This window comes from Chelonia mydas, chromosome 7 (assembly GCF_015237465.2).
Source record: "Chelonia mydas isolate rCheMyd1 chromosome 7, rCheMyd1.pri.v2, whole genome shotgun sequence".
Lineage (NCBI taxonomy): Eukaryota > Metazoa > Chordata > Testudines > Cheloniidae > Chelonia > Chelonia mydas.
Genome location: NC_057853.1, coordinates 40154057 through 40180608, shown reverse-complemented (window position 1 = coordinate 40180608; position 26552 = coordinate 40154057). Strand labels below are relative to the sequence as shown.

The 26552-nt window shown below is 40.0% G+C and overlaps 1 protein-coding gene across 3 annotated transcripts in view; it reads left to right on the top strand.

Moving 5' to 3' along the window:
- The window catches only part of IARS1 (isoleucyl-tRNA synthetase 1), a 180292-nt gene that overhangs the window by 94313 nt on the left and 59427 nt on the right, over positions 1 to 26552 (top strand). For all 3 annotated transcript variants that reach the window (XM_037903463.2, XM_007055580.4, XM_037903462.2), the window contains 5 exons: positions 1801 to 1874; positions 2642 to 2836; positions 10767 to 10853; positions 11642 to 11725; positions 20295 to 20442. In XM_037903463.2, the coding sequence (XP_037759391.1) occupies positions 1801 to 1874; positions 2642 to 2836; positions 10767 to 10853; positions 11642 to 11725; positions 20295 to 20442 (588 nt within the window). The remainder of the gene's footprint in view (positions 1 to 1800; positions 1875 to 2641; positions 2837 to 10766; positions 10854 to 11641; positions 11726 to 20294; positions 20443 to 26552) is intronic.

Here is a 26552-nt window from a genome sequence, read left to right as displayed (position 1 = left end):
ACCAGTCTGGGTTCTGCACCTTTGTCTATTCTGTGAATCTGTTCTAGCTGCAGCAATTCCATGGAAGGTTCTCCTGGAGGTTTGGTTGTGCAGATGTAAGTTTTCTGCTGGGTGCAGAATGTTTTAAGGACACACATTTTTCTTCCTTGATAGATGACTCTGATTTTCACTTTAAATAAGATATGCCTCTCAACTTTTTCCAGGACCCAAAAATCCCAATTGAGCCAGATGCTAAATTATGCCCTCACGGTAGTCCTAGTAATTTAATATAGTCAAACTCTTTCATGAACATGGATTGACAGGTCCTGGGATGGAAACAATGGTTGGTAACTCAGAGCCATTTTAAGATGGATGAGACTGTGTACTAAAGGAGGCTTGAAAGCCTATGAAAATCCCCCTGCCTTGACAGTCAGAAGTCCTTTTGCGGGGGTGGGGGAGAGATTGCCTCTTACCTGGGTCACCTCTAAGCTGGTCAAAGACACTTTTTGTGTTGCTTCCTTTTTATCTGCCTACACCTTGAACAAATATGATGTGGATTGTCCATCTTCTGCTGAAGCAAATATTGGTAGAAGGATTGAGGCAGCTCCAGTCCATGGATAGGTATTTTTAAAAGCCCCTTTGCTGCTTTTTTATATGGAGTCAAAATGCTACTTGTGCATTGAAATACCAGTCTCTAAAAGCACTAATAAGTAGGGAGCATTTTGTCTCGAACACATTGTTTAAAAGTCTGATAAAATGCTAATTGTTGCTAATCTGAAATGCTAAATCCCATTTTTCTTAGACTTGTGAAAGGGATGTTGTCAACTCTCAGGCAGGGACAGAGAATGACCCTATAGCCTGGTATTTAGAGCACTCACCTAGGATGTTGGAGACCCAAGTTTGAGTTCCTGCTCCAGTGACTATTTAAGCATTAATACACAGTGGAACAGCTTCATTAGGAGAGACTGAGAGAAACCTGCTCCGGAATATCCCATAACCCAGTGATTAGTATATTCTCCTGCAGTGTAGGAAATATAAATTCAAATTTCTGCTCCACATCAGGCAGAGGGGGAAATTGAACTTGGGTCTCCCACAGCCCAGATGAGTGAATCACTGAGCTAAAAGGTGATCACTTATGCATTTTTAACTCTGCTTTTATGCAGTAAATATCAGGGGGTTGTGGAAAGTTCGACTTTGAAGGGGTCACCACCCCAAAAAAGTTGGGAAATACTGATTTAGAACATGAGTGTCACTTCTGGATCTGAGCCAGTTCTCCTCTAACCATTTTGCTAATGTTTCTAGTTTAAATGGTTAATGACATTATGCAGCAGTTCACATTTGTCGGTGAAGACTATTTTGACTCCCTTGGAAAGCAGCATTTTCTAGTGGTCAGAGCAGGAGACTAAGCATCAGCATATCTGGTTCTGTGCCAAATTTTACCACTGTTTAACTCTGTGATTAGGCAAATTATTAAACCTCTCTGGCCTCTTTTTCTAAATATAAAATGAGATAATCTACTTTTAAAGTGATTCAAGATCTTTGGATGGAAGGTGCTGTTGAAGTGTTAAGTATTGTTGTGTTTTATATAAATATATATTGGGTTTTAGATTTAAATAATTTTTTCCCTTACACATAGTGAAAACATAACCATAAAATGTTGCAGGATTTCTGTGTAAAAGGGTAAATTTAACTTATAGTTTGTGGTTAAATACTTCAGCTCTGTATTGTACTTGAAAGTGATCCATAATACTGTGCAATTATGTAATATCTCTTAAAATATCCATTGAATTGGTTCTAAAGTATTTTACTATCTTTTAACAGGTGGTTTGCATTGGGTCAGTGGCAGAGCTGGAAGAGCTGTCAGGAGTGAAAATCACTGATCTCCACAGAGAAAGGTCAGTCACTGAGAACATGTACTCCTGTTGTTAATTAGCAACTGTGAGGCACACAGATATGTTAGTTATTATTCTCTTAAACCTGAAAAACCATTTAGGTTTTAGGAGAGTATGGAGGAAACTAGAATGGCTTTACATATACTGTATTAAGTATGTGTGTGTTTCTTTCTTGGAAATTCATAGGCAGCAGGTTTAAAACAAACATAAGGAAGTGCTTCTTCACATTAACACACAGTCAGCTGTTGAAACTTATAGCCAGGGGTTGTGATGAAGGCCAAAAGAATAACTGGGTTCAAAAAAGCATTAGATAAATTCATGGAGCGTAGGTCCATCAATGGCTATTAGCCAAGATGTTCAGGGAGGCAATCTCATGCTATGGCTGTCCCTAAACCTTTGACTGCTGGAATCTGGGACTGGATGATGGGATGGATAAGTCGATAAATTGTCTTGTTCTGTTTATTCCCTCTGAAGCATCTGGCACTGGCTGTTGTCAGAAGACAGGATACTGGGCTAGATGGACCATAGGTTTGGCCTAGTATAGTCGTTGTGATGTTCTTATGGAACTTCAATTTGAGATTGATTCTAAATGTACAAAGCAATTTTAAATTGTAAAAATTTTTATATGAAATCTTGGCCTGTTGGAAATCACAGTGAAACTGGGGTTTTTTTGTTCCCTATCGAATGAGTAAGCATAATATGGATTAAGTTCTATTATACCAAAGTTCTTAATATTTGGATTAGCATTTGTCCATCTTTTTCTCTTACAGTATCGATCATCTAACCATCCCTTCACGCTGTGGAAAGGGAATGTTGCACCGTGTTTCTGAAGTCTTTGATTGTTGGTTTGAGAGTGGGAGCATGCCTTATGCACAAGTCCATTATCCATTTGAGAACAGAAAAGAATTTGAAGATGCCTTTCCTGCTGACTTCATTGCTGAAGGCATTGACCAAACCAGAGGATGGTAATATACTCTGTTCCAGATCTGAGCGAGAGAGAGTGCACTTAACATATGAACCATCCCTGAGTGATGTGCAAACTATAAGCATACAGCTTTCGCTAAAATGCAGTTATGTATGTGATGGGAGGGAAGTAGTCAGCAAATACCAGGGCAATCTCTTATTCTTTCTGAAACTTGCCATTGGATAGTCTCATTGAGCAATTTGCCACAAAGTAAACTGCTTGAAATTCAGTTTATTTACCATAAAGGGAGGAAAGACTGAGTTGACTGACCTGAGATAAAAACTGTTCTGGGGATGGTAGGTATTTCATACCTGATGAGTAAGCCAGTAAACCCCATGGTCTAGATGCAACTTAACTTTTCTGTGTTAGTTTAATGGGAAAGGGCCAAAAGTGTAACTAAGTCAACCCTTGTGTGACTAGTAGGAGACACTCCTTTTCAAAACTATAAACTTCTAGACTTAAGTTTACTTCCATAACGTTGTGAACTGCTCCATTGATGGATATTTCCTTGACCAAACAAACCTTTCCTGTTGTAAACCGAAATCTTTCTCTAATCTCAGGTTTGTCCCTGGCAATTCCTCATATATAATATTTAGTTTTTGGTCTTTTTGGCCCATTTAGGAATATCTGTTATAATCATGTGTCCTTGAAGTCTTAGTTTTGAGGTTGACTATGCTTAGTTTAACAAACCTTTCTTAACTAGACTTTCCTTTCATTGTCCCAAATTAGTGTAGTTCACTGTGTTGAAGTGGTACTTGCACAGTAAACAGATCTGTTAAGTTTCTAAGGGTATGTCTACACTACCCGCCAGATCAGCGGGCAGCGATCGATCCAGCAGGGATCGATTTATAGAGTCTAGTCTAGATGCGATAAATCGACCCCTGAGCACTCTCCTGTCAACTTCTGTACTCCACCACCATGAGAGGTGCAGGCAGAGTCGGCGGGGGAGCAGCAGCAGTCTACTCACTGTAGTGAAGACACTGCACTGAGTAGGTCTAAGTATGTCTACTTCAGCTACATTATTCAAGTAGCTGAAGTTGCGTAACTTACATCGATCCCTCCTCCCCACCCCCTCACCCCCAGTGTAGACCAGGGCTAAGTCAGACAGGACTAAGTGAGCTAAATTCAGTATTATTTTGTATATAACAGACTTGTTTATTCAATTCCAGTCATTTGTATTTTTGCAAATCTCTGACATTAGAGAAAATGATTTAGGTTTAGTTTCCGAAAGGTAGTGGGTTTGAACAGGTATCATTGAGGGCATGATATGAATACAGAAAAGTTGCATAGGTATAAGTGAAGACCTAATTTAAACTTGCAATAATTTCCGGTAGTGATGTGTGAGATGGAAAGGACCAAAATTGATTCCCAAACTCCAGGTTGTGTTTTGAAGGCTGGCAATTAAAAAAATATATTTTATTTACCAATTGAGCACACTTAACACAAAATCACAGAGACCAGAACCTTCACATAATTTTGGTTCCTTTGCAGAGTAGAACTGTACTTTGAACTCTGTTCATATTTTAAATGGATCCTCACCAAAACTTTTTACACAGTCAACACTCTTTCATCATTACTACCCCATATTTGCTTTTCTGGGAGCAGTCTCACACTATATGTAAGATTCTATTAATTATTTATTTCAATTCTGAAGTATTCTTCCTCATTAGTCCTTTCTAATTTTGTTCCATTAACCCTAAAATTACTTTTACTACTTTGTTCCTTACTACATTAAACTCCATTTGCCACCTGCTAGCCCACCTGTTTAGATCTTACTTCAGTTTGTACTTCCCATGATTATATATTGATTTATTATTCACTGTACAGTATCAGAATGATTATTAATAAAGAATATTTATTAGAGTGATCTCAACATTGAAGAGAATCAACATCTTGCTACTTTGAGACACAACTTCCTATAGGTCATGATTATTCTTGACACACTGTTCCTTAAGTATTTTTCTAGACATTGTTACTAAGCCCTGAGCCCAGATTCCCTAACTTAATTTATTAGTTTTTATGTAATACCTTATTTGGTAAAAGTCCTAGAAATAGATTTTATATGGATATGGAATATATGTTTATTTTAAAACAAATATTTCTGTATTAAGTATCAGTTCAAGAAGGGGACCTGGGCATCATTGTAGAGAGCTCAATGGAAATTGCTGTTCAACACGCAGCTGTGATCAAAAAAAAGCTAACTTGTTAACACTTCTAGGGAATGAGATGCAGAATGGAGAATATTCTAGTGCTTTTATATAAATCATTGGTGTGGCCTCAACTGTCATATTATATGCAGTACTAGTCACCCCATCTCAAAAAGGATATTGCAAACCTATATGTGATTCTGAGAAGAGAAATGAGAATGATCAGGGGCCTGGAAAAACTCTCATAAAGAGAGATGAAAAAGCCTGGGATTGTTTACTTCAGAAAGGAGAACATAAGAACAGCCATTCTGGGTCAGACCAAAGGTCCATCAGGCCCAGTATCCTGTCCTCTGACAGTGGCCAGTGGCAGGTGCCCCAAAGGGAATGAACAGACAGGTTATCATCAAGTGATCCATGCCCTGTCACCCAATCCCAGTTTCTGGCAAACAGAGGCTAGGGACACCATTCCTGCCCATCCTGGCTGATAGCCATTGATGGACTTATCTTCCATGAATCTATCTAGCTTCCTTTTGAACCTTATAGTATTGGCCTTCAAAACACCCTCTGGCAAGGAGTTCCAGAGGTTGACAGTGCGTTTTATGAAAAAATACTTTCTTGTGTTTGTTTTAAACCTGCTACCTATTAAATTCATTTGGTGGCCCCTTGTTCTTGTATTATGAGAAGGAGTAAATAACACTTCCTTATTTACTTTCTCTATACCACTCATGATTTTATAGACCTCTATCATATCCCCCCTTAGTCGCCTCTTTTCCAAGCTGAAAAGTCCCAGTCTTATTAATCTCTCCTCATATGGAAGCCGTTCCATACCCGTAATAATTTTTTTTGCCCTTTTCTGAACCTTTTCCAATTCCAATATATCTTTTTTGAGATGGGGCGACCACATCTGCACGCAGTATTCAAGGTGTGGGAGTATCATGGATTTATATAGAGGCAATATGATATTTTCTGTCTTATTATCTATCCCTTTCTTGATGATTCCCGACATCCTTTTTGCCTTTTTGAATGCTGCTGCACATTGAGTGGATGATTTCAGAGAACTATCCACAATGACTCCAAGACCTCTTTCTTGAGTGATAACAGCTAATTTAGACCCCATCATTTTATATGTATAGTTAGGATTATGTTTTCCAATGTGCATTACTTGGCATTTATCAACATTAAATTTCATCTGCCATTTTGTTGCCCAGTCACCCAGTTTTGTGAGATCCTTTTGTAGCTCTTCACAGTCTGCCTGGGACTTAACATTCTTGAGTCGTTTTGTATCATCTGCAAATTTTGCCACCTCACAGTTTACCCCTTTTTCCAGATCGTTTATGAATATGTTAAATAGGACTGGGCCCAGTACAGATCCCTGGGGGACAACACTGTTCACCTCTCTCTATTCTGAAAACTGACCATTTGTTCCTACCTTTATTTCCTATCTTTTAACCAGTTACCAATCCATGAGAGAACCTTCCCTCTTATCGCATGACTGCTTATTTTGCTTAAGAGCCTTTGGTGAGGGACCTTGTTAAAGGCTTTCTGAAAATCTAAATACACTATATCCACTGGATCTCCTTTGTCCGCATGCTTGTTGACTTCCTCAAATTATTCTAGTAGATTGGTGAGGCATGATTTCCCTTTACAAAACCATGTTGACTATTTCCCAACAAATTATGTTCATCTGTGTGTCTGACAATTTTGTTTTTTATGATAGTTTCAACCAATTTGCCCAGTACTGAAGTGAGGCTTACTGGCCTGTAGTTGCCAGGGTCACCTCTGGAGCCCTTTTTAAAAATTGGCATCACATTAGCTATCCTCCAGTCATTTGGAGGGAACATGATAGAAGTATATAAAACAATGAATATAGAGAAGGTAGATTGGGAGGTTCTATACCCTACCTCATAATACAAGAACAAGGGGACAGTCAATGAAATTAAAAAGTGCAGAAATTAAAAACTGACAAAAGGAAATACTTTTTCACACAGTGTGTAACTTAGCTGTGGAGTTTATGCGGTAGTCTGTCTCCAGACTGAGTCTGTCTTTGTCAATCTCAAAAGAGAGGCCACTTGTAATACCAGTTGTGATTTGATTTTTGTGATATGGACATAGATCCATTGCGTATTGGCGTGAGCCTACCAATTCAATTTATATTCTGTAGGTTACATAACAGCTGCCAGATGGTGGAGATTTTCAAACTCTATAGTCCTGGGTAGTCTTTGCCCTACCTGTAGGTTGTCATACCAGAATTAATTGCTTAACCAAGCCTTTAAATTCTGACAGAGGTTTGTCAGTGTTGGGTTGGGGTAGTGTGGGACTTTACCCCAACCCCACAAAACTTGTGCATGTTTATACAGAACGTTTTACCAGCATCGGCTGTCTGTTGACTGTTATAAAAGGCATGTTTTTAATTGGTTTATAGATGTGCATGTCAAAAGCATCTTACTGTACTTGGTGGTTTTAAGTTTTACATTTGTAACTCCTCACTTAAAGTCGTCCCGGTTAACGCTGTTTCGTTGTTACATGGCTGATCAATTAGGGAACATGCTTGTTTAAAGTTGTGCATTGCTCCATTATAACATTGTTTGGCAGCTGCCTGCTTTGTCCACTGCTTGCAGGAAGAGCAGACCATTGGAGCTAGCTGGTGGGGGCTTGGAACCAGGGTGGGACCAGCAGCCCCCCCATCAGCTCCCCACTCCCCTAAGTTCCCTGTGCAGGAGCCGCCCAGCAGGCTATCAATTGCCTGCAGTTCAGCTGTCCCTGCTCCCACTGCCATGTCTGCTCCTGCCCTGTGCTGTGGAGCTGTTCCGCGAGCCTCCTGCTTGCTGGGGGGGGGGGGGAGGGGGGAGAGGAGGAGGGGAAGAGGGAGGCTAACGTCGGGGTGTCCCCCTCCCCCTTGCTTCTGCACCCCACTTACCGCATCTCTATAGAGCAGGGGGACACATGACAGGGCTCAGGACCGAGGGAGCTTCCTGGCACCAGCTGTGGTCTCAGCTTGCACATTAACTTAACAAGGCAGTGTACTTAGGAGTGGGTCAGCGTACTTAAAGGGGAAATGCGCATCTCTCTCTCTCGCGCACACACACCCCGTGTGTGTCTCTGTCTGCCATGCTGTCTCCCCTCCCTCCATTCCTGCTGCCTTGTAGAGTGTGAGGCTACATTAACAACGAGTTAAACCCCTTGAGTGCTCAGCCAATTGCAAGTTCATCATTTAGCACTAAGGCATTCCCTGGGAAATATCCCACCCTCTGACTTCACCACCTCAACCAAGCTTCACAATCATCATTGTATTTTACTATACAGTAAAAATATAGTCTTTTGTCTGGGGGGAAAAAAAAAACTTTCCTGGAACCTAACCCCCCCATTTACATTAATTCTTAGGAGGAAATTGGATTTGCTTAACATTGTTTTGCTTAAAGTCACATTTTTCAGGAACATAACTGCACCGTTAAGTGAGGAGTTACTGTACAGTCTATAAAGCCAATCAAACCACAGAATGATCATGAATAGGAATATGTAGATGATATTTTGCAATGACTATCGTGGTTTTCATTAAATTCATAACATTTACTACTGCAAGTAATTATATACTTATATACAAGCACTATATTCCCAACACTACACACCAGGTATGTTTCAATTATTTCCAAATATAATGTCCAGTATGATTGTGGTTATACTTCTGTTCATCTTTTTAAGAAACTGAACTATCTAACTTAATGTCCCAGGAGAAATTTCTTCAGTCACTAAAAAATTTCTGCATATGCCACCTCAAAGTGCGTAACCCTCATGTACCAGTTTCCTATTAAAAAAACAAAAAAACACTGAAGCCCCTTCTAAACAAAGTCAGTTTTCGTTTTTAAAATAGAAATGCCTTACAGTGTTGTCATCATTACATGACAAGTGCTGTTGTTGGTATCAGTTTGTTGTTTGTTTTGCATGTGTGTTGCATGTATATTTACATGCAATAACCCATGACAGTTTGTCAGTTGGGTACTCATACTAGCTGAGGGAAGAATTGGCTAGTATGCAGTCTCTTTAGTTTTGGTTTGTCTTGATCATATGGGCAAAAGCTCAGGATTGAGGGGTTTTTTTCTATTGAAGACTAAAGATGGAGGGGGAAGAGTGGGAGTGGGATGTAAGGAGGAGAGTAGAGGATTATGGACAAGGAGTAAAGACTGGGAAAGTAACTTAAAATGGGAAAGATTTTCATTCTACTTTTGTGTATGCGTGAATGTTTGATAAAGGTTTGTAAGTTATATTGTAATTTGGTTGGTTAAGAGTTTTACAGCCCAGAGGGGTGTGCGCCCTGAGATGATAATGTGAGTTGAAAGCCTCTCTAGGGAATAACAATCACAGCTTTCATCTAAGCCGCTTTATAAATGCAATAATGCACCCAAGCAACCTTTACCAAGTCTTGGATACTCAAGAGCCACAGATGTGTTTTCAATTCGATGCAGCTTTTTGAGAGCCAACCACTTCAGAGGATACAAATGAACGCTTCTTTCGACAGAAATTTCTTCTCTAAATCTTATGCTAATAAACAGTTTTGAAGCATAACCTTCTGTGCTTTGGTCTGAGTCAATTAGTTTTCATAAAATAATCTTTAATTTAAAGGTTGTGTTAGCTTTAGCTCTATAGATTGCTGATGTATTTGATATTCTTCCTTAGCTGACAAGGCTGTGCCCCACCCTCAAGTTATTTAAAAAAAAAAAAAAAAAGAGTTGCACAAGCCCAGGCCTCTGACAAGAATCCTATTTGTAAATGTGAAATAATTCAGTTCCTTCACATCTCCACTTACTATAACACTTTTTAGCATCTCAGAACTAGTGATACATGTAGGCTTCTGTTATGATGTAGGTGCCTGTACGGAAGCAAATCCTAGTTTCTCAAGAATCCAGAAAGCTAATATATATGTTTTAGGAAGTATAGCAAAAGAGAGACGACACTGGGAGTTGCATAGTATTTGAAAGCCCAGATTATTCTTTTGTTTTGCCACCACATTTGAGGTCTTACATTACTGCTGCCATCCTTCATAGTGAGGAGGACTGGATGGGACTCGCTTGAGAGCTAACCAACTCCCTAACCTATATAGAGAAGGGTTTTTTTAATTATGTGAAGCTGTCTCCCTTTAGTACTCACTTACACTTAGTCTATAGCAGCCTCCTGGCCCCTGCACCTGCTGGCTTGGAGAATACAACCATAACTGGAAATTAAATTTGTGTTTCATAAAAGATGGTCAGTCTGGCCCACCATTCATTCCTGGGCTTAATTTACTGTTAGGCATTGTAACACATTGGTGTTTAAAATATCACTGTTTAGATGTACACAATAAGGCACCATGGAGGCTAATTTAAGGATGGAGTTTCATTGTTAATTTATTATGTAAGACCCTTTAATGTACATTTTTGTTTATATTTTTTTGTAGATTTTAAAAATCTATTACTTAAAGGGGAAATTCTCCATCTTCCTGTCTCCCAACCTTGCTAATTATTCCCAAAATGTTTCACTGTCATTTATTAGTATTCTAGTACTTGTGTGTAATATTTGGAGAAATAATAGTATATACTGCACAGCAAGAAAACAGTTGTACAATAAGCTTATTTTAATGGATCTTTTCCAGTTATATGTCCACTCAGATGTTTTTTAATTCTGATGTGCTAGAGTGAATAAATCCAGCTTAATTGAAATTTGATATGTAATTGACAGCATGGTGCTTTTAGCATAACGTGCCTAGAATATGGTTTGAACTGTCTGATAACAAACTTATCACTTTTGTTTCAGGTTTTATACTCTCCTGGTGCTATCCACAGCTCTTTTTGGGAAGCCGCCTTTCAAGAATGTAATTGTAAATGGGCTGGTTCTTGCTAGGTTAGTATATTAGTTTTCTTTAGTGAACAGCTTTTTATTGTCACCTAGTTGTAATAGGTTCAGACATGTTACTCTAAATCACAGGTGAGATGTTTTGGTAGCCTAGGAGTACATAGTGGTTATAGTTAGGTCAGTTTTGGCTACCAGCGAGAGAGAAACTTGTCACAAAGTAGCAACGTTTCAGAAGAATTTAACTGACCACCAGAGAGGGACATTTGTGTCTCCTATCTGGGAATTATGGTTGGTTCTTCACAGAAATATTTGCCCTTATTTATCAGCCACAAATCTAATTAAAACTGGGTGGAATTGAGGAAAGAAGTGAAATGCCATTGTGCAGAAGGAAGGATACCCTGTTTAAAAGAGATGTTGATTTGGAGGTTTATGTATTTTTTTATAACACTAAATATATTTTCCAGTGCCACAACTTGTCACATCTTCAGGATGATGTTACTGATCCAAAGCAAATGTTTTGTTTTTATCCTCTTCCACCTTATTATACACCTTAATATCTCCAAGGAAGATGGAATCTTCTAATTGAGTCTGTAACTTAGGAGCCTATTGCTTCCAGATTTTCTCAGTGCTCTGGAATTGTCCATCATGCTGAAGTAGTGTGCTGAGCGCATGACAGTGGCTTGGGTAACTGTAAACATATTGTGACAATCAGATTTGAGTTTTAATCAATTATTTGGAAAGGAAGCTGGATGTAAAGGGATACTTGGTTAGCAACTCTTGTGTTGTCAAAATCCTAGGAACTCATTCCCCAAACTTGGCATTTGGTTTTTTTTTAGTGATGGCCAAAAAATGAGCAAACGCAAGAAGAACTATCCTGATCCAGTGAACATTGTAAATGGTTATGGAGCTGATGCGTTAAGGTAGGAACTGGCAATTCTGTCTGTATTTTTCTGTAATGTAGATACCTAATACTTCAAATTCCTGTGAATGGTTATATCAGACATGTATACCAGAAAACATGTAATGGGTTTTGACAGATAGCAATAGGAAGGAACTTAAGTTTAGAGCATTTCAGAACTCTGTGGCAAGGAAATAGTTGGGGGAAGGGATGACCCAAGGTATTGGTAATGGGTTATGGAGCCTTGAACTTCTAAATCGTTGATTCCGATCCTAACAAGGCTGATAATGACTGAAGCTAATTGCTATCTGATGGCTTTTTGGTTAAGAAATGAGTTGTGTCCAATTCCTATTATATAACATGTCAATTTAAGCTGACGCTAATTGGTATCATTGTTGGTTTTATGAGCATAGAGGCCAAGTATTTGAATGGTCATGAAAACTATGATCAACTTCTCAGAGCTAGTTACTCTAGAATAGGGTATCTGCACATACGCTGCATGGTGGAGGGAAGCTTGTGCAGTCGCTACCTGTGCTATATACTACTGTAGTGGGGCGGCTGCCCCACTCCTGGAGAACAGGGGTTAAAAGCAGCCAATGTTGGCTGCTTCCCCAATCAGCCTCAGCTGTGGCCAGCTCAATTAGGGCCCAGTTGGCCCTGATAAGAGGGCTGGGGGGCCGGGAGCTGGAGGAGTCTCACTCTAGTCCTGGAGTGGGAAGGGCTAGCTGCCTGGGAGCAAGGTACCGGAGGCAGAGCAGTGCTGGGGAAAAGGGCAAAGGGAGCAAGGGAGCTCCAGCCTGCAAAACCGCAAGGCTGCAGGCTTTGGTGAAGGCCTACAAAGGTACTGGGGCTACAGAGCTACAGCCTGGAAATAGGCAGAGGCAGCTGGGCCTAACCCCTTGCCAATGATGAGTGGCCATTACAGACTGCAGTCTGCTCCAGTGAGCAGGGGCTAGATGATGACTGGCAGTAGCCACTGAGGCAAGGTGAGGACAGAGGGTTGGGGGTTCCCCTGGGAGGGGAGACCCAGTGTGTGGGGGTACTGCTGTGGGCAGAGCCCTAGGGTAAGGGGCACCGGGGTCTGGGAGGGACACGGGGGCCCCAAGAAAGGTGAGACACTAGCCTGCAGAGGGTGCTCCGGGCTAGACAAGAGCTAATTCCCAAGATGACCAGCAGGAATCGCCACACCGGTGAGTCTCACCTCGCTACAACTACCTATGGAGAAAAGATTTAGTCTACATTGCTGTTTAATACAGCATCTTTCATAAGCACTATGTTCAGTTAAAATTGGAGACAAAAGTGAAGAGGCAGATCTGAATATATTCATGTACAAAAAGCAATTTACTGATTAGACTATCTAGGTCTTTGGGCAGTTTAAGTTGTTTCATTAAAATAACATACATGCTCAAGTATAAGAGGCAGTTAATTTGGCTGGGGACAATAAAATCTCTTCACAACCTAAAGGTGGAATATGGACATTGAATATCTGAATTAATATCTTATTTATGGTTGTAAAGAGCCATTTGAATGTTGCTATATTCAAGTTTTTATAATACGTCACCAGGCATCATGATTGCATGCTGAGACTATGGCAGTACAAATAATAAATATGTGTGTCTGTTGAAAACTTTTCATTGGCCATAACTGAAACTTGCTTTAAAATTAACATTTATTTTAAGAAGACTAGACTCATGTTTGATCAACAAGATCAAACTCTTTTATAATAGTCTAACCATGGTCGGCAGAATACGAAGAAGCAGAGAACTGGTAGATGAAGCAGCATGACTGCAGAGATTCCCAGTTTTTATAGAGGGTTTTAAACTCAATGTTCAGTTGTTTTTTTCCCTAATTTTTTTCTGCCTACAAACAAAAAACAAAATGCTAAAAGGTACAATTCCATTATTTCCCCATTTTTGTTCAATAAAAGGCTAATTCATTTTTCTGCCTGACATACACTCTCTAATGTCATATTTATTTATACACACACCCACACACAGAGTACAAAGCAGTACAGACTTGGTTCATTTAAGGAAAGTGCTCTGTGATTCAATTGTTTGTGCTCATCCACTGAGCACTTCTTGTATACTATTTAGAATAAGCTACTTTAGACTTGTCATTTTGGCACTGCTTCTGTGTAGAGTTACCTTAGCTTCTGTGAAGGAAGTTCTCTCCTCCACCTCAGTAGAATCTTTACGAACGGTAGCTTCAAATTAGTCTCAGCACAGCAGTATGTTAGTAAATACAGCATCCCCAGCAGTTACACACATAAGTGCTTAAATGTATAATAGGATGAGAACTCCAGATGGAAGGAATAGCTAGGTAGCACAGAGCACACTGGTCTCTGACTTTTAGAGTCTTTAATTCCAGTGTTCTTTGAATCATATGTGAAACCATTCAGTGTCTAAGAGCTTGTCTACACAGTGCAGCAGTGCACATCAGAAGAGGTGTAAAGTTGTAGAGCACCTTAAAATGTTGAGCTCTAACTGCCCTGTGTTGATCTAGCTGATGCACTCTTAAATGTGTGTGTTAATGTTGTGTTGTTTTCAAACAGGACTATATTCATGGACACTAGGAACTTTTTAGAGCACATCAGTAGAGTCCACACAAAACTGTTAGAGTTCAACACTTCAAAGCCCTCTACAATTTTACCACCCCTTCTGGTGTGTATTGTTGCACTGTGTAGACAAGTCCTAAATGTTAAAGCTGCCATCACACTTGGGCAGTCTTGACAAACTTGACTCAGACGGGCTGTAAGCCAAAGATGAAGTTGTGCAGTGAGGGGGAAAAAGTATCAGCCGGAACCCCAGACTGTCAGCGGGCTGAGCGGGGTGGCAGACAGAACCCCAGACCGGCAGCGGCTCACCCACAGCCGGGGTCCTGGCCGCCGGCCCCGCTCAGCCTGCTGCCAGCCGGGGTTCCATTCACCCAGGCAGGCAGCGGGCTGAGTGAGGCCGGCAGGCCAGACCCCGGCTGGCAGCAGCGTGCCAGTAAAAATTGGCTCACCACCTTGCCGCAGGTTGCCGACCCCTGGTCTAAGGGCTTGTCTACACCATACAGCTTTTAGCGACAAGGCTGTGTCGACACAGCCTTGTCGCTAAAAGTCAGCATGTGTAAATGCTCTTTTTTGGTACTTAGTCAGCACTTTTGCCGACAAAAGAATTCCAGCCCCGCGAGCGGCGTTAGCTTTGTCCGCAGGAGAGCGCTTCTTCCGATGAAGCCATGTTCACACTGCCACTTGCATTGGCAAAAGTTTTGTCTTGGGGGGGGGGGGGGCTTTTTTAAGTACCCATGAAAGACAAAAGTTTTGTCGACAACTTCTCAGTGTAGACAAGCCCTTACAAGAATGAATGATTCATAAAAGTATGAAAGTTATGTCCCTTTCTTTGGATTGGTTCCAGAGTAATCAGTTTCTTCCTACATTACCTTGAAAGTAATATTTCACTATTGTTAATATAATCAAGTGACCTAAGCACCCATATGCCAACACAGGCAAACAAGTAGACTCAGACACTGCTGCTGAGTGTCTGCAATTCTGTCACACTTCATTTTTTTATCAGAGGGTGATAGCTTCTACAGCTGAGCTTTTGATTGCTTCACTGAGGCCTTATCCCTCAAAGTTCAGACTGGTATCCTAGCAATACAACTCTGAGAAAATGTGCTATTTGCATTTGGCAACTAATTTGCATGGCATGAGGTGCCATAAGGATAAATTGTGTGTTCGGGAAAGAATGTAGCAGTGTTATTGTTAATTTCAGAGGTCGTCCAAAACGTACATCTTTATCTCCTTATAGAAGACAGTCCAGTGTGCAACAAAACCAAACCCCTATACTTTATATCACTTACCTAGACAATGTTTAACCTCAAATATCATCTGCTGTCTAGATATATCTTCTCTCACTCATGAGATAGGAAGGATCTGCAGGAAGATTACATGTATTTTCTTCTCTAGATACCAGAAGCTTTTGATGATCTGCAGTGTGTTTTTTGAGACAGTTTCATTCATTTCAATCACTGTAAACAATTGGTTTTATGCTTCTTCTATACATAAGGAGTCAGGCCACTGTTCACCATGATGCCTTGCTAGTACACCAGGGTGCCGGGTTTTCAAAGACCTAGGGTGTAGGTTTGGATGTTTTTTTTCCTAGGGGAATTGAAGAAAAGTTGATAACTGTCTTTTTATATCTTGGGTTGGAGTCTGAGAGCTCTACATGACCAAATGTTCAATGTGGAGACAATACAGGTGCAAAATGATCAAAAATGCTAAGTCCTATTTAAAAATAGGTAAAGCCAAAGCACGGAGAGTTTTGTATAGCTGTGATATGGACCATAAATAAAATATCAAGGTTGTAAAAGTTAAGTCGGCTGCTTCATTTCATTCCTTCTGTTTTAGCCGTAAGGCAAAGCTTTTTCCCCCTCCTTGCATGCACAACTGACGTAAAAACACCTGTACACGACATTAAATACCAAATGCATCTGAAGCAAGTCAAATAATTTTCTGCTTCAGTAAACACAGGCCACATTATGATTTTGAGGTTAAGATGTTATTGCAAGCCAAGCAGGCTCAGTATAAACTGCTTTAAAAAGGCGTTTGACCATAAGCAAGTGTCCTTAAAATGACTGAAAATAAAATAAACTCTTGTTTTGTGCTTGTTTCTTTTCTTTACATTCAGAAGCATTTTATTCTGACTAGCATTAAAAACAAATTTCATTTGAAGATGCATTTAGTCCAAAACAGTCCATGCTTCTGGTACGATAAATAATTTACTTACAGTATCTTCAATGTACTGTAATTACACAGCTGCCAGTACACAAGGACACCAGATAAAACCAAGAGACGTGCATGTTTTCTGAAGCCTGCAGACAGTAGTGTTTGTTACTTTCCTAAGTTACTTACAGGCCATTTGCTGTTGTGGTAACCTTGGAACACAGTGGGTAAAGATTTAAAATGACATTTACATAAAATAAATTTGGAAAATTTAGAGACGACAGTATTATTGGTTTGCCGTGTCTGTGTTATACATTATTGCCAGCCCTGAAAGTTCAAAAATCACCAGTCAGACCCCTATAAATCATGTGAGACTGGCTCACAAATTATGAGATGAAAAAATTATGTAGTGTTTTTGGTCTTTTGAAGATCTTTGTATCCCCTCCCCACCTCCAGTGTATGTGAGACAATTAGTGTTGTAAACTCTGCCAGATTTATTGAGTAAGGTGGCCTGGATCTTCCAGTTTATCCCGCATTCTAATGAATTAATTTTTGTGTCCTTCCCCCACCCCAACCCTCATACAAATTCTGCCAGGCCTAGGTGGGCAGCTGCAGGGGGTCCTCTTCTCTCCCTTCGCAGTGCTGGTCCCTGTAGGTACTCTTTGTGGGTGTGCATGTGTTCCATGCCCCTCGGGCTGGAAACTTTTCAGTAGCAGTGTCTGTTGGTCCATGCCTGCTCCCTTTGCCGCCTTGTGCTCCCAACCAAAGGTATAAGGAGCAGCATGGACCAACCACCTTGCTCCAGTTCCTTCTCTAATGTGAATAGAAGAAGGTCTGAGCTACTCTTCCTCAGGAGGCAGGAAAGTGGGCGACTTGGCTGAAGTTTGAGGGGACTGGAGCTTCTTGTATCATTTTGAGACTGGTTCCAGATCCAGCCAAAATCCTGTCACTTGAGAATGAATTGCAAGAGTTGGAGACAGCATGTACAAAGGCTTGTACAAAGATATTTGCTTTACCAATAAATAAATAAAAATTGGAGGCCAAATTGCTGTTTCATTTACATATTTATTTAGTAATTAGGCATAATACTGAACTATTTTACATTGCCACATATTGGGGTCATCTAAATTCAAAAGAAAGTTTCTTCTATTTTTAAACATATATTGAAGTCCAGCTTTTAGAGTTGAATGTTAAATTCAAAGTAGTACCCATTCCTGTGCTGCTGACATTCATGCTTTACCATCTGTTTGCCCTAACAGCTGTATTTTATGTATTATGTTGATGTGAGAAGGTCTTTCAAGAAGAATTCATGGTCCAGTATTTTTGAATGTATTCTGTCAGCCCAAGTTAGGGTTTTCAAGTGCCCTAAAGGAAATCTCTGTATAGATTCATTAGTTTAGAAAATTGTGTTCTAAAAAGTTTATAAAACATGACAAATTGAATTCTGAAATAAATCTGTTACTGAAAATGTTGAAATCTTAAAAAGAAAATATTTTTGGCAAGTTGAATGAAGTACTAAATACATCTTTATTTTAAATAATTGTACAGGTTAAGTTAGCTGAGTGAGACGCTAGTTCTGACCTACAGTAGTCTCTGTTATACATAAGCTAGTAGAAACCAAGCTGTCTTTGGTGTTTAAAATATTAGCTTAGGGCAGTGCAGATGTAAGGTTTTAAAAGATAAACTTTTTGCAAACTGAAGTGGAAACATATTATGATACACTTAAAAAAAGTAAATGAATGTTGTTCTCAATATTACCTCCAAAAAAAATTTGTGTGAACCACTCTTCTCCTCTTTGCAGCAGATTTACAGGCTACAGACTTTAAATCTCATTCTAAATTAATTCAGATTTCTGTATTGTTGGCTCTAGTGGGGTAACTGGTTAAGAGGAATAGTGGCTCAGTTTGATTTCATGTGGCTATGGAAATGGGTACTACAAAAATAAGCATCCACTATCCTGTCCTTAAGATGAGATAAGGGGGGGAAAAGGCAGGAAGGGAAAATCCCTTGTCTAAGCCAACGTTAAACACTCCTATTTGCTCTTCATGCAGTATGGGAAAATCTCAACTGGCAGCTCTTAAAGTTGTCTATTCTGACCGGCAGAGCTGAGCAAATAGTGGGAAGATATTTTCCCATCAGTTATGTTCTCCTTAATGACATTGCATCTCTTGAGCCATACTATAGGAGTTAAAAACATTGAGGAGTCCTTGTGGGACCTTAGAGACTAACAAATTTATTTGGGCATAAGTTTTCATGGGCTAAAACCCACTTCATCGGATGCACGGAGTGGAAAACACAGTAGAGAGGTATAAATACACAGCATATGAAAATATGGGAGTTGCCTTTCCATTTGCTATGTATTTATACCTCTCTACTGTATTTTCCACTCCATGCATCCGATGAAGTGGGTTTTAGCCCACGAAAGCTTATGCCCAAATAAATTTGCTAGTCTCTAAGGTGCTACAAGGACTTCTCGTTGTTTTTGCTGATACAGACTAACATGGCTACAACTCTGAAATTGTAGGAGTTGTGAGCCTGCTCATGTGGGCCCTGAATCTTTTTGTGCAGTACTGGCATTTAGCAGGCATGTGGAGAACGTCCCTCAAGACCAATATTCTATTCAATCAGGTTGTAAATACCTGGTTTCCACCATGTCTCCATTCCTTTCTAACCACCAGAAAGCGTGGTCATGGTACCTTACTCCCTCTTCTTCTGTGTGGGAAAGTTAGTTTTTTTTTTCAAACCTTTTAATTTAGTTATAGGATTAGTACAGGGAAAGTTATTTAAAATTTTCTTTGTCCCCCCGCCCCCTCTTGTTATCTGATTAAGATATACCAGGGGCCTTGTCTATTGTGGTGGAGGCAGAAAAAAAGGCAGGGATCAGTTTCCCTTCCAAAACATCAGTTGGATGTTTGCGTGGTTAATGGTTTTCAGTGCTTTTGGGAAGGGCGCTCCTCCAGGGGATATGCTGTTTGTGAAGTCATCTCTCCCAAGATCCAGAAAGGAGATTGGGGCAATAGGGTTGTCTTTCTAATTATGGGAGACCTGTTGGCTCAGAAGAAACTGATCTGAGACAGTGTTTCCTGGACCAAGTAGATCAAATTTGAAACCTTCCTTGGCACTGAACTTGGGATCCTTTGGGTCCCATGCTGTTAGAGGAAGCCCTAAAAACGAACAGTCCATCTAAGTAGTATCCATTGCTAAAGGACGTAAAACTTTCAGATTGTGCCAGAGAAGAGCCTTGTCTTAACATGGATTCTTGAAACCTAGACAAGTCAAGAGACACTTTCTGAAGGATCCAGCAATTGACTCTGGTCTCAAGGCAGCCAGCCTTCTTGGTTACAGGTGCACAGGGAGGAGAGATTCTGAAAAAGGAGAGGTCTTCCTTCCTGCTGAGCTGATTGGATCACTCCTCAGCATCAGGACAGCTTTTGAATAAGTCACAAAAGCAAGAGCACTTCTCCCTTATGGACTTTGAGGAGAGGATATATTAGTATTCTGATCCATATTTGGTTCGTAACCCTGACTGTTTTCTTTCTGAGTTCCAGCATGTCAATGCTGGTAGTATTCTAGCTGGAACAAGAATATGACTGGGGTACAAACCTTCATATCTTCAGCATGCTGTACCTACTTATGATTTTGTCTTTTTATAGATTTTTTTTTTCCTGTGAATCCATCCCCTTTAGTGTTTTTCTATCACTGTGGCACAATGTTTGGAATTTGCTATGGTTTGTAAAACACTTTGATGAGTATTTGCAGGTGAGCTTTTAGAGTACGTAATTTTTTTAGTTAAAATGACAAGCTTTCTAATATGAGTAATAGAGACCGTAGGGGAAATGCCATTAAACTTCTTCCTAGTTGACCCTATTGCACTGTTTCTCTGCAGGCTGTACCTCATCAATTCTCCTGTGGTAAGAGCAGAAAACTTGCGGTTTAAGGAGGAAGGAGTAAGAGATGTGCTGAAGGATGTATTTCTGCCCTGGTACAATGCATATCGCTTTCTCATTCAAAATATTGTGATCCTACAACATAAGGTATGAAGCTTTGAGACACTGAAAAGGCAAAGGCTAGTTTGTACACCTGGCACTATTTCTTGGTGGATTTTATGTTATGTTAATAACATACCCTCTTGCCACAAAGCTAACCTCACCTCCTTAGTCTCCTTTTGTTCTCAGTACCTTCTCTTGCTGAGCTCCTTAAGCTTGGAGTATAGTTCTCTGGATCATGCTCCTGGAGCACAGGATGGAAGCATGGTGGACAGGATCAAAGTCCACTGAAGTCTATACGAGTCATTTACATTGACTTCAACTTTTTTTGATCAGGCCCCAAATGCTACAAATGCTAATCTTCCCTTCTAAGCTGTAATAAGTGCATGTATGTGTACATCAAGGAAAACAGAAGGTACAGAGGAAGGATAAGGATAAAAAATGAGGTTAACTCTCAAGTTGCATGCATCAGCAGCCACAGTTAACTTACTGTTGTAGCTCTTTAGTCCTATTCGTCTCACTCCTCAAGGCTTGGCTACATCCCTGTTATAAATTACATTGTAAAGATCATTTTTAGTTGTCTGTAAAGCACTGTGTAGGTTTATGATGTTATAGAAATAACAGGAAGTGGAAATTTACCGACACCTGTAGTATGTTAGCTTTCTTGCTCTTACAAATATAATTCCTTTTCAAGATATAAACATTTCTTACAGTACAAAGGTGCTTTTACTTGTTGGTTTTGAAATGAACTTTATGCTATAGCAAGGTTATAGTGTTGGAACTGGAATAGAAAAATTGAGCTGTGGAGTAAACCTTGTGCAGTACATGCTCGTTTTAAGCCTGGCTTCAAATCAGATCAGTGCTGCTAGCGTCACATTTCAACGAGAAGTAAGTTCACCAACCAAACACTAACTACCGAGGACACCAGAGTTAACACTTGCGAAAAAAGTTCCATTTGGACTGTTGGTCCTTTCAGAGCAGATTTCTTTTTTTCCTTCAGCTAACTTTTCTTCTGTTTCTTTCCTTGTAAGGAACTGGCTCAAGCTACACCAAAACCAGAACTTTGTTTTAAAATAAAATTGGCTTATCCTAGCATTCTGTTAAATTTAGTTTTGAACATTCTTGTTCAAAATCTTTTTGGAGTGTTGTATTTTCATGTGAGAGATGGGAGCAGCTCTGTGTTGCGAACTGGAACTTCATCTAAAAGCGAAAGTTAGTTCCCACTGATTTAGTTGCTCTTTATTTCTGTAAATCTAACACATCTGTACACCAGATTATCCTCGTGCTTCTATTGGACTCTGGGATCAGGAGTTGGTTTGGTGTCAGACTTATTTTGAAGAATTTGAACAATGTTGGAAATCGCACCATAGAGCTTCAATGTTTTCAAATCATCATTTCATTTCCCTGTCTTGAGAGTTTATAACATGTGGCACACATCCATTTCTTTAAACTCATAATCTGCTCCAGGGGATGCAGCCATTACCGAGTCTTGCACCCTTGTTCTCGTACTTAGCCTGTAAATCTGTCACGAATTGCATAATCTGTTTTCTAGTTCAAAGGTAGCAACTGCCACAAATCCATCCTCATCTTCTTGCAAGCCAGGGCCTGTTTTGCTTCATAGCTCACAACTAGGTGATAGGAAGGGAGAGTTTGAAGCTTTGACTCTCTCATCTTGCTGACCTTTGACTTCAGTTAGAAGTGATAATTTCTCAGAGCTTCAAAAGCACTCTTGATAGCATACGTACCAAAAACATCAATGAAGTCACTAATAAATAATAAAAAAAATTACAGTGAGTAATTAGGTTTAGGATTAGACTACTGTAAGAATTCTCATACTGGGTCAGACCAAAGGTCAATCTAGCCCAGTGTACGGTAAATCAGTAATATTGAATAAAGAGCCACCTAAGATAGCTGCATTCACTGTAGATTTGCATAAAAATGTTGGTAGTCAAGAATACTTGATACTAGACATTCATGTACATAAAAGGTTGTTACAAGGAGGAGGGAGAAAAATTGTTCTTCTGAATCTCCAAGGATAGGACAAGAAGCAATGGGTTTAAATTGCAATAAGGACAATTTAGGTTATACATTAGGAACAAATTCCTAACTGTCAGGGTGGTTAAACACTGGAATAAATGGCCTATGGAGGTTGTGGAATCTCTGTCAATGGAGATTTTTTTTAAGAGCAAGTTAGACAAAGACCCATCAGGGATGGTCTAGATAATACTTAGCCCTGCCATAAGTGTGGGGGACTGGACTAAATGACCTCTCGAGATCCCTTCCAGTCCTATGATTCTAAGAATCACCTTAGCAATAGCAAGAGGACAGCATCATATATAACCTATATTGCATCTTTGTAAAATAGTTACTATCTGCAATAGGTCTTTGAATGTAACCTATAAATGTCAAGAGCTAATGAAAGACACTGGAGTAAGTGATATGTGTGTTGAACACTTCTCATTAATCCACAAAAAAGATCAAAATATCTTTCCTCAGCAACACTATTATTTTGTCAGATGTTGAAATTTTTATGTTTGTGGAGAGTGGGATCCTTTGAAAGCAATTTCTTCCTTTCAACAAAGTCATCCTATAACAGGTTACCACTTGTTAGTGCAGACATTTCAAATAGGCTGGAAACTAAGCAAAAACTAAGCAAAAAGTTCAGACCTTGTAGTACTCTTGAAATTATGGTAGCCATTTAATCACTTAAATGGGGGGAAGGATAGTTCAGTGGTTTGAGCATTGGCCTGCTAAACCCAGGGTTGCGAGTTCAATCCTTGAGGGGGCCATTTAGGGATCTGGGGCAAAAATTGGGGAGTGGTCCTGCTTTGAGCAGGGGGTTGGACTAGATGATCTTCTGAGGTCCCTTCCAATCCTGATATTCTATGATTCACTTTGGAAGGCTGCCATTTAAAGTGATAATGGCAACAGACTTCAATAAATAGTTGTGCAAATTGTTTTGTCTTTTTAGTAATAATCTTTTCAAGGAAGGTTTGGTAACTACCTTACAATTAACAAGCCTTTTCTGAGGATCCTCACAGCCTTCATAAGAAATTTCTCATGTTACCTAAAAAATTCCATTTTTTTTCACCTGTGACCATGGAATTAGCTGAAATGAGCTTTGCAGCCAACCATTTTCTGCTGTCATCCCGTTAGATTTTGCAAGATCAGCAGAGTTGGGGATAGGAGACGTATGTGGAAAACCTGGATCCTTCAGCAAATAATATTTTTGATTCAGCAAATGTAATTTTTCTTTATGAATCAGTAATGAAACAATGTGTCAACATAGAATTAGAAGATAATATGCTGCCAAAGATGTTATTTTTTGGGTGAGACCTGATACAGAGGCTCTGGCTGCTTGTTAATTTCATTATACTTCCTGTAAGAGAGAAATAGCTAATTCCAGTGTCCTGGCTGAAATCTGGGAATTACATTCTGCCTCTTAAAATTGCCATTGCAGTTACAGTTGGGTAAACTATTGTTTGCTTCCCCACGCTGAGTTGTTGTGTAATCTTGTTGTGCACCATTTAGCAGCTGCCATTTTGCACCACAGGGGTGGTTGGATGAATAGTGGACAAAGATTTATATGCAGTTTCTCTTGTCGGGGCAATCAGTGGAAGCCCAGTTCAAAGATGAGCTCCTCAACTGAGGGTATGCCTACACTACAATTAGATACCCGTGGCTGGCCTGCACCAATTGACTCAGGCTTGTGGGGCTCGGGCGAAGGGGCTGTTTAATTGCAGCGTAGATGTTTGGACTCAGGATGGAGCCTGGGCTCTGGGGTCCCAAGCCCAAACTTTTACACTGCAATTAATCAGCCCCTTAGCCTGTGTCAGCTGGGACAGGCCAGCCGTGGGTTTTTGACTGCATTGTAGAGAGGGCTATGGCCAGATGTGGTGTACTGACTTAAATTCTAATAGCTTCTGCTTTCCAGCCTTTAACAGCCTTGATATGGTATAGGTTGAGACTATGGCCACACAATATTGCTTTAAGTTCGCAAGAGAGAAAAGGTGGGTGAGGTAATATCTTTTATTGAACCAGCCTCTGTTAGTGAGAGACAAGCCTTTGTGCTTACACAGAACTCTTCTTCACATCTGAGAAATGTATTCAGCTGTGACATTCTGAATACAAGGTTGAACAGATTATTTAGTGTAAGTAGTTAACACATATTTCAAGGGATAGTGGCCCATTAAAACCATAGCAGTCATAGGGGGAAAAAGGAGGGGAGGAAAAGCTGGGAGCAAGGGAGTAAGTGGGTTACAGATAGTTGTAATAAGCCATACATCCAGTAACTCTATTCAGTTCATGGTTTTTAGTGTCTAGCAAAGTTATGAAATTAAGCTCCCAGGCTTGTCTTGTGAAGTGTAGTGCAGGTTTTCTTTGAGGATGAGGACTGAGAGGTCAGACATAAAGTGAAAAGTGTTCACCCACAGGTGATATGGTGTTTTTGTCTTATTTTTCTGTGAGAGTTCATTCGAGAGCATAGTGATTGTCTGGTTTCACCCGCATAGTTATTATTGGGGCATTTAGTGTACCTCGTCCAGTGCACCACGTGTAGTGATAAGCATGTGTAGGATCCCAGGATCTTGAAAGGTATGTTGATCATCAGCAGTGGAGAGATGCCTGCAGGTTTTGCATCTGTTTTTCTGCCAGGGTCTGGTGTTGCTTTGAGTTGGTGCGTGTTGGTCTGTGCGGAGCTTGCTTTTGGTTATGAGGTTGGGGGGGGTTCTTTAAAGGCCAGAAGAGAGCGTTCAGGAAAGATTTCTTTCAGGGTGTGCTTCCTATCAAGTATGGGTTTAATTGTTTGATGATCCCCAGTATGGGTTTCGGTGTGGGATGGTAGGTAACAGCTTTTAGTGGTGGGGTTTTTATTTCTGTATTGAAGTAGGTTCTTTTGGACTATTTGTGAGGCCCGTTCCATGATGCAATCTGCTTCGCTGGTGAAGTGTCCTTGCTTTTAAGCACGTTAAGGTGTACATCCCGGACTTTCTCCGCAGAGTATATTCTTGGTATCTGAGTGCCTGGCTGTAGGTGAGATTTCGTGGTGTGTTTGGGGTGATAACTGGATCTGTGAAGATAGGTATGTTGATCCGTGTGTTTCCTGTAGATAGTTGTTTTAAGTTTGCAAAGCAGTTTCGGATCTTTTTGGATGGAAGATGCTGTATGTGAGGTACTATTTCGTTATTATACCATTTCAAGAAACCTTGTGACAAAGGCAAGCCTCCTATATAGAAGAAAGGTATTTCAGTGGCATTTGGAAAGAACAGTTCTTATGATTAGGAAGCCTACTGTAATTACTTTCAACAAAGAACAGAAGACTTCCTATTTCAAAACATATTTTCTAAACAAGATTCACTTGTTTAAAGGTCACATAACAACATGTCTTACCATGTCTCCTGCTAATTCTATGGTTGGATAGATATGTCTGCAAATTAGTGCAACACATTCTTGTCTATTTTTTCCTTGTCTTCAGACCTAGCCCCTCTCAAACTGTGATTTTATTTATTTATTTTATTTTTATTAGATTTTTCAAGAATAAAAATCCTCACTACAGGGATAGCAGGCCTTTAGGGAAAACCTGTAGGGAGTGGTATAGGAGATTCAGTAGGGATCTCCACTGATCACTGTTTAAAAGCTGCTTAGTTAGAAGTCAATGTGGTATTCTCCCTCCCTCCCTCCCTCTCTGGAAGAGCAAAGTGAATAGATAGATTACCAATTTAGCACATATACTTCTAGACTTTTCCCACCTTCTCTTTTGCAGTGTATACTACATTAGAGTCCAATGTTCAGGGGCAGTGAACAGTGCTGCCTCTCATGAAATGCTAAATATGTACAGTAATGACATGATACCTGCCTAAAATTCCTCCAGCAGTTCCAGTTGAGTTTGCTGTTCTTTCCACCTACCTGTAACTGTTCTTTTGGGGTGCCATGTGCTGTTGAACAATTGCTGCATTTGAAAATTATAGTTATTTATATACATGTCCTGTGTTTGTCTGTCTATCTAATGTTCACTTATGTATATTTTCTCACACACACACAGACACACCTCAGAGTCAGTAAAGTTCGTTAAATGCTTTGGAATCGAGATGGATGAAGGGGACATAAAATCAGTATCATTAGCCCGTGTTCATAAATTGTGATGAGACTACATACAAAAG